Source organism: Crocuta crocuta, unplaced genomic scaffold, assembly GCF_008692635.1.
Source record: "Crocuta crocuta isolate KB4526 unplaced genomic scaffold, BGI_CrCroc_1.0 scaffold301, whole genome shotgun sequence".
Lineage (NCBI taxonomy): Eukaryota > Metazoa > Chordata > Mammalia > Carnivora > Hyaenidae > Crocuta > Crocuta crocuta.
This window is the reverse complement of record NW_027527544.1, coordinates 1,282,451-1,291,511: the sequence shown is the minus strand read 5'-3', so window position 1 is coordinate 1,291,511 and position 9,061 is coordinate 1,282,451. Positions and strand designations below refer to the sequence as shown.

Sequence of the window (9,061 nt, the reverse complement as noted above, 5' to 3'; positions counted from 1 at the left end):
TTTACGATATAAAAAATATTGTACACACTGATGCCTTTAACAGATCCTAGTGAGTTTAAACACTTGAAAAATCCCTTACTGTATAAAAGTTTCATTAATTTTAGACATTTGCATGGAATGTTTACCAGTTACACTCAATTTCTCTGCAATGAAATAATTAGAAAAATTAGTAAATGCATGTCAGCTTAATCTTATTACAGACTTGAATAAATTAAGCCCTAATTCCTATTAAGATATAAACATTTATATAAACCATTGATATAAAACAGTAAGATGCCGGACATCTAAAATATTAGAAGTGACATTTTTGTTAAAGAAGTTTTCACTTGTATTATTTCCTTGGAAATAAAATGCCTACTTTCCCAGGAATCCAGTTGGTATTTACTTAATTAGTTCTTCCTTAATGAACTGACCTACCTTTGGATGGTGAGTCCTCTTCACTCACCCTCCCAGCCCCAATCAATATTCTACCCAAGAACAACATGGGTTTTAGAGGTCTTTGTTTCTTCAAACTACAATGAAAAGGAATGGTAGTTTCCCGGATGTGAGTGCAAATTAACCCATGCTGCATCGAGGCATGTCCTTTACACCAATTTTGGCTAGAGCGGTACACTAGAAGGGAAAAGGGGGTACTAAAAGATGAATCTGGAGAGGAGTCAAAGATGAGAGAGAGAAAGACACACACAGAGACACGGAGATACACATAGATGGTATACACACACACATACATTCTACGCAGGTGACGCTTTTACTTAGGACTATGGTGACCACATTATTTCAAACAAAAAAAAAATGTGGTCTGGCAAATATGTTTATTTATTTGGATAATCTAATGTTGGAAATGTCCCCAAATATCAGGTGTTTGTGGCCCTTTCCCACAGTGAGCCCTATGAGTAAGAATTCCTTGAAGGAGAATGCTGTTGAAAAAAAACTGAAGTTGGTTTCCCTAGAATATATGTATATATCGAGATTCTTGAGTTCTTTGGTAGGAAAATCTCCAAGGTTTTAAATTCGTTTAAAGCAGAGCTGGATTTTCTTTTTTCATTTCTCTGTGACTCACAAAGAGTTTGGGTTTTATTAGGGAGCCAGTATGTTCATGCAGGGAGTTTCTGTTAATCCATTAAGAAGCTTTGTGGCAATGCTATTAGAGTCTTTAGGCTTTTCAGAAGGTCAAACTAATTTTGTTCTTAGTGGTAGTGATAAGATTTGGAAAAACAAACAGACCCACAGATCAAATATTTGTAGAGGATTAAGAGGGTATTATTGCTTGGCACTTACTGGTCTCCCTAACTTCCAGGCTGAATGTGTAACTCTTGAAATCAATTCAAATCCATTTGAACTGAATATTTGGCTTATCTGCAGGATTCCAAATAGTCAATTTGAATACACTTTCCCCTTCTGTTGCTCCCTTCTTCTCTTTCCTTCCTTATCCTGCTCTAAAATGATGGAATCAACCACCCAAAGACAAAGTCAACGTGAATGGCAGTTTCCAGGCTGGGATCTGTGGTCTCTTGATGACACTAGACTCTGGCTTGCTCAGTGGCCCATCTCAGCTGAGCCAACTGTTTGGAACAAAACATAACACACTTTCCCTTTGGCCTCAGCAGCATACGGACTACAACAGCATGAGGAACTCTTGTCCGGTTTCACTGTGTAAAAGCAATGCTTCAACAAATGTCAGAGTAACTTTAGATAATGTTATACAGCTCATAGGTCAGAACTGTCCATAAATAACAGGCTAGAGGAATGTTTTCTGTTTTGTGTCATTTCTCTAAGAGTTAGGCTATGGGTGGACTCTCAATAGGGTCTGAAAAGGTGCCTTTATTGCATAAATAATACAACACAGAGAAAAGGGAAGCAAGATGGGACGTGGGCACCTCGTCTCTGATGTTTACCAGCTTGACCAATTATTTCACAAGTTTCAGTTGCCACAGCTATAATGCATCAGAACAGTACCTACCTCACAGATGACATGGGGATTCAGTTGGGATACATTTGGGAACTGAGTAATACATTCTCTGCTGTGAGGCAGGCCTTGGATAGTATACCATTCCTTTTTTTTTTTTCCTCTAGTCCTCAGAAGGGTCAGATACAGACCCCTCTAGAAGTTAAAAGTGACCTAAGAATGGCCTGTGAGATCTGGGGCCAGCCGGTGGGGCTCCAAACCACAGATCTGCCACTTACTAGCTGTGTGACCTTGGACAAGTTACTTCACTTTGTATTTCAGTTTACCCGTCTATAAACGGGATACTTACAGCCTGACCTCATTGGGAAAATGAATTTGTAATCTGTCCCTCACAATTTTGCAGAGCCTTCTGCTAGTTCTTGGTATTTTCTATACCTCCAAATTCATCATACTTTTCTTTTAGAGAAGCAATGAAACATTTAAGCTGTTCTGGCACATGAGCCACTACAGATTGAGTGAGGCATAAAAATCTCCTGGAGACAGCAGGACTCTGTGAAATCATCTAGCCTCCCAGACAGAAGTCCATGCTCTATCTCTGATAGCTGATGGATTCTAGTCCAACTCCATCTTACCTCTTAGACTATAAATGTCCTGCTGCTCACTGACATGGCTTCTCGAGGCTTTTAGGTATACAGATATTCTCGAGGCTAGAACCTACCAAGGTATTGTTTTCAACACTCAAGGTCAGCAAATTATAGCCCTTGGGCCAAACCCAGCCCACCACCAGTTTTTGTAAATAAAGTTTTATTGGAACACAGCTATACCCATTAGTTGACATGTTGTTTATTGCTGCTTTCATACTACAATAGCAGGCTAAAGTAATCATAATATAGAACATATACCCTGTAGAGCCTAAAATATTTACTATCTGGTCCTTTTCGGAAAAAAAAAAATTGTTGACCTCTGGTCTACACCATGGATAGTCTGATCCATGACTGCAAAATTCTTTATGTTAATGGACCCAACAAACATTAACATTGTGTCCCTGCTCACCTTTATTATTTCAGTAATACATACATAGCATTTGGTCTATAGAAGGTTCTCAATGAATGCTGATTACTTCTGACACTTAGAGATTACAGGATACTTTGGGTTGCATGTAACAGAAAACTAGATTCAAACTCCTATACATAACATGGAAATAGATTGCTTAAAGAAGCAGCCCAGAGGTGTGGCAGGTGCTAGTGTATCAGGATGCTAACAACAATTTTCTGCCATTCTTTTGGTTCGGCTTCATCACTGTGCTGGCTTTCATTCTCAAGAGCAACAGTGGCAACAGGTCTCATTGAATACATCGAGTGGGAAAGAGAACCTTCTATAAACATGGGCTACATGTTTGAGTATGTCATCTTTGGTCTCACGTCTAACTCAAGACCAAAGATAGTTGCCAGAGGAATATTAGTCAAGGGGTGAATTTTTCTTTTAGAAGATCCACTGCTGGAGCTGAGCAAAATCAAGATTTGGAAAGGGGGGAAGCAAAGAACCAAAGGGGAATGTAAGGCAACCAAAAGAGTTCATTACTGAGACAAGGCCAATAATAGGTACCAAAGAGAACATTAAGTCCAGATATGTTTTCATGTATTGTGGCCAAATGGAAATGGCATCTTCTTAGTAAGGATAAAGCCCAAATGAACTGCTACAATGAAGAGTCACTTACCAATTGAAGATTTCTTATGTAGGCCAATACCAAATTGTAAACATTTAACACTTTTTGTTTTTAGGTGTAGAAGGTCAAAGAGAATAAGATTTCTGTCAATGAGATTTTTTTAGAGTAGACCATGAACCATGTCATCTTTTATGTTAGGGGGAGTTCTTCCAAAGTTAGAAAAACCTAAGGTACAAAATGTCAATAAAGGTCTTTATTTTGGGCTTCCAAATTCTATTTTTTTCCATTTCCATTCTCTGTGGATAGCTCAATTTTATTAGCATCACTTCCACCCTCTGTCTTCACTATATTAAAGCCATTACTAAAACTAAGTGATTTGTTCTTCACAAAGAACATTTAAAATATTCTTATTCTGTAATAGTTGAAACCTGGTTCTAGGTATTTCCTACCATTTCCTCCTGCTTGGTCTAAAGGAGAATAGATACAGTTAAGCCTCTTGGGTGAACCTAAAATGCTCTGTTAGTAGGTAGACACCTCTTCCCAGCCTATGATTCATGCCTGGAGATCATTATCAGGCTTGCCACGTGCCTTCTGGGTTCAGAGTACCTTCAGGAGCACTGAGAGACTAGTCCCATTTTAATTAATGCCACACTTGAGTGGCTATGGGGACCACACAGTACAGTTGAGCATCAGTCCTAAAGCATTGATTCAACACAATTTTTACATTCTTCCATTTTTCTCTTTAAGAATAACCTACTTAAACAAATAAACACATAAAGAAACAATAAATCTACTGCTTTCCCAAGTCAAATTTACTAACTTTCCATATCAGTTACTTCTCTGTAACTGTCATAATTCTTAAAACTGTTCTTTGGCTTCCATTTCCTTCTAAAACCGATTAGCAGAATCTGAAGGCAATTTTGTGGTTCATAGTAAACAGCTAAAACGCGGTTGACATGTATTTGCCAGTGTCAAATCTTTTTCACATTTCAAGGCCAAGCGCAAGTGTTATCCCTTCTGTGAAACCATTCCTTCAATTTCTATCATATTCATAATTAATTTTGCGTCCCTGTAGAGGCCCACAAAATAACAACTTACACCTCTGTGGCATTGTGAAAACAATTGTTGCAACAGCTAGTATAAATATTTACTGTTGCAACAAAATTGATTACACCATAAATTCCTCATGTTGATGATTTTGGAGGATAACAAGGAAAAAGAACAAAGTTCCCTGTTCGATCTGGCAAATCTCCTGGTTGGGTTCTCCAAAAGCTAATCTGAGATGTAGACTGTGTGCAAGTGACTTATAGAGTCCTCTTGGGAGGAATCTGTAAGGGGACAGAGGAGGCAGGACAGATAAGCTGAGAGGGGCCAATTAAGGTTGTGGTCTTCAGGTGACCGCAGTATTATTCCACAGGAAGCTGTGAGGCAGAAACTGCACTGCAAAGCCATTGGCTTGGGGCTGCCCAGTAGGGACATAAACTCAAGTTTACCTGGCACTGGTGGCTCTCCAGTCCTATGGGAAACTTTCGCCACTCAAAGGTAGTCCTCTAAAGAAGGTAACAGACACCATCCTTAGCAGTAAAGCGTGTGGAAACTGGGAGATAAGAGCACAGATCCAACAAGGGACCCTAGCACATCTTGGTGGAGCACTGACAGTGTTCACTACGCCACATACCAACAATAGGGCTAATGATTAAAGCCAGAAATTAGTAAGTATTTACTGTATGCCAGCATTCTTCTAAGCTCTTGATAATTTAGCTTATTTAATCCCTACAGCAACCTTATGAGGTACCTAATGTTATTATTTCTGTTTCGCCAAATGAGAGAACTAGATTTATTCATGGAACCTACCTATCCAAAGTGACACAAAGATTTCATGGTGTAACAACGATTTGAATCAAGAAATGTGGTATGTGATTCAACAGCACACACTCTAAATACCACGCCACTCACCTCAGCGTGGCTCCTCAATATGCAAAGCTGTTAAGAGTGGCAGAGCTCAGTCGGATGAGCATCAGACTCTTGATTTTGGCTTAGATCATGATCCCAGGGTTGTGGGATCAAGCCCTGTGTCGGGCTCCACGCTGAGCATGGAGCCTGCTTGGGATTCTCTCTCTCCCCCTCTGCTCCTCTCCCCCACTCTCACTTTGTCTCTCTCTCTCAAATTTAAAAAAAAAAAAAAAGGAGTGGCAGAGCCTGAGTCATCTGGCTTGGGCTCATACCTTGGTAGCTCAGAACAAAATAAGACAACATATCTAATACAGTTAGTGCAGAAAACAACTAACAAAATATTAGCCACTGCTGCTATTAAAGAAGAGAACAAGATATAGCAGCTTTAAAAATACCTATTTTCTATAAAAGTATGTCTTAGATCTATCAAAGCCTTTCTTTGGCTTTCCGCAAACAAGTTTGAAGAGCCTGGAAATCAACAACTTTATTCTCAATAGCTCTGTTGTATACCACATTTGGCTAAATTTCTTTAGAGAGCAAAGGAAAAGAGGCAAGGGAAGAAAGAAAGGAAAACAGTATAACAGATTATTAGGAAAAGTTACTAGGAACGACAGAAGCAAATATTTTGAACAAATCGCTATTCATTGTACTTCAGTGTTTATGAGGATCTGGTTATTAAATTGGATTTTCCCGGGGTGCCTGGGTGGCTCAGTAGGTTGTATTTGACTCTTGATTTTGGCTCAGGTCATGATCTCACAGTTCGAGAGTTCGAGCCCTGTGTCAGGTTCTGTGCTGGCAGCTCAGAGCCTGCTTGGGATTCTCTCTCTGGCCCTCTTCTGCTTGCTCTCTCTCCTTCTCCCTCTCTCCCTCCCTCTCTCTCTCTCTCTCTCAAAATAAATAAATAAATGAACCTTAAATAAAAAGAAAGAAAAAATATTTTGTGTTTTCCTGAAGAGAGTGATTTTTAATTCCCCAGAGCATGTCATCAGTTACTAGCTAGTACCTCGCCTCCCATAACGATATAACTTTTTGCAGCACAATAGAAAATTTAGTCAGTTTTCATGACTGGAATACAAACGCCAAAAACAGAATTTCAGACTTCTTTAAAAACCATTAACCGCACTAACCTGAATTCTAGGCATAGAAAAATTGCAATAATTTTCATGAAAGCCTTTATTTCTTTAAGATTGTTTAAATACCTATGAATGATGGAAATAAAAATTCTGGGCTCTTAACTATGAAGTGAGCACCAATCAAGAATTTTCCAATGTATTTCCAATTCTAGGATCCTGGTTCCGTTAGGCACACTGAATACTTTTGTGCTATATAAAGATAATCTTATGACAAGTTTTCTCCTGAATTAAAAAAAAAAAAAAAGGGAAAGAAACTTAAGTTTTTGTGGTCTTTCCAGATTTTTTCTTGTGGCTCACATCTAGTTTCAGAGTGTTGCGGTCAAAATAATTGCAGTTTGGGGAGACATATAAAGCACAAAATCTATGTGTTGCACAGTAGGTGGTCACTGAGAAGGGAACTGTGTTTATTTCTGCTCCTCTCATCAGGGGTGAGATATAATAGACAAATATATTTAACAAGCAGCACAGTACAGGCAGCAACCACTCCCAATGGATGTGACAACCAATCAGAACAATGGTGTGAATGTTCAGAACAGATGATGCAACCAATCAGAATGGATGCTAACTGAAACATAGGGAAGGTCAGGCTTGGGGATCCAGCTAAATATCAACCTTGCCTGCAACCGATGTGAAACTCAACTGTGCCCCTATTACTCCATGTTACTCAAACAGAAACTTATTATTTTTTAAATTTTATTTGAGAGAGAACGAGCACATGAGCAAGGGAGACAAGCAGAGAGAGAAAATCTTAAGCAGTGTCCAAGCTCAGGGTGGGTGAAGCCCAATGGGGGGCTCGATCCCACAACCTTAGGATCATGACCTAAGCCAAAATCAAGAGTCAGGCGCTCAACANAGATGTCTTCTGAGGTAAAATGATAATTTTTCACTCTCCAGATTCTCTTCTTCTCCTAGCTATGGTGGGAATAAATTCCCAGAAAGACTGACATGAGAAAGACATTATAAATAAATAATTGTGAACTTAGGTACCAGGCACTGTACATGTATTCTCTTCCTTAATCCTTGCAATGACCCCATGGGGTGGGCACTTTTATTATCCTTGCTTTATGGATGAGGAAACCAAGGCACAAAAAAATTGAGTAACTTGTTCAAGGCCACACAACTAATACATCCAGGAGCTGGTACTCAAACCTAGGCACTAGTTCCACTTAACTACTACTTATGATGTTATTAGTAAATGGGAATTCTCATCAACACCGTATTATCCACTGAGGCACTTGGGTGGCTCAGTCAGTTAAGCATCTGACTTCAGCTCAGGTCATGGTCTCATGGTTCATGAGTTTGAGCCCCATGTTGCACTCACTCTGTGCTGACAGCTCAGAGCCTGGAGCCTGCTTCAGACTCTGTGTCTCCCTTTCTCTCTGCCCTTCCCCCACTCATGCTCTGTCTTCTCTCTCTCTCTCAAAAACAAACGTTTTTTTAAAAATTAAAAAAAACACCATATTATGCACTCAACTCCATACTTCTATCTAGCTAAGTGATACATATCAAAGATGTTTTCTAATACGTGAGTTAGTGCTGGGAACCCATGAAAGCACTGACCAACATTTGTCTCCAGTAGGGTCGCAGTTGCCCAATTTCTAATCTAGCTTGCTTCAAACAGACAGCAGTCAGGAAGGGCAAAAAAGAGAAAAGAATATTACCTTATTCTCTTGTCCTCCACTTTTTTCAAATACTCATCTCTCTTTAGGACTCCCAGGATCATTTCCTTCTCATGATCTAACAAAAATGACAGATTGATAAACTCCGAGTTCTTAGACATGGTATTTCTGCAGCAGCTCTGAGTAGCAGTGGGTGAATCTTCCAGGTGAAGTGATATCCACAAGTTTTGAAGCACCCCTGATCAACCCAGAGTCACTCAGCTGTTTGATGGCAGAGCGGGTCTTAGAAGGTCTCTGAAGAATTGCCGCTGGTAGTCAGGTATTCTTCCAGGCTACACAGAAAAGAGACACCACTGGGATTACTTGCCAAGAAAGTCATTATCGTTTTAACTGAGAAAGATTGCCAAAGCCTTTGCTGTGGGGTCCAGTCAGGTGGCAGGTGAGTTTCATTAATGACGATGAACGTCAATCCTTTGGAAGGCTACAAAGCAGGAATCAGATTAGCTGGGACAGAATACAGAAAACACAGGGAAGAGAAAGCAAAGGAGAGAGAAATTATTTAGAATCATTAATTATGCCATGTTGCCATAGCACGTACAGTGTCTAAGTTTTGAAACAGAGATCTATTTTCCTCAAATTTTAAGAATCAACATGCAATCATTAAATAATTACTATGTGTCTATTACCATGAAATATCATTTTTATTTCGTTGATTCCAGGTTCTCTGTGAAAATTCACTTTCTTCCATTATAATTAATTTCATTTACCAGCCAGGTCCTGTTAC

The 9,061-nt window shown here is 39.4% G+C and overlaps 1 protein-coding gene across 2 annotated transcripts in view; it reads right to left on the bottom strand.

Moving 5' to 3' along the window:
• Positions 1 to 8,438, bottom strand: part of SYTL5 (synaptotagmin like 5) — a 102,645-nt gene extending 94,207 nt beyond the window's left edge. For both annotated transcript variants that reach the window (XM_077765253.1, XM_077765259.1), the window contains exon 1: positions 8,320 to 8,438. In XM_077765253.1, coding sequence (XP_077621379.1) covers positions 8,320 to 8,438 — 119 coding nt within the window. The remainder of the gene's footprint in view (positions 1 to 8,319) is intronic.
• Between the last annotated feature and the right edge of the window lie 623 nt (positions 8,439 to 9,061).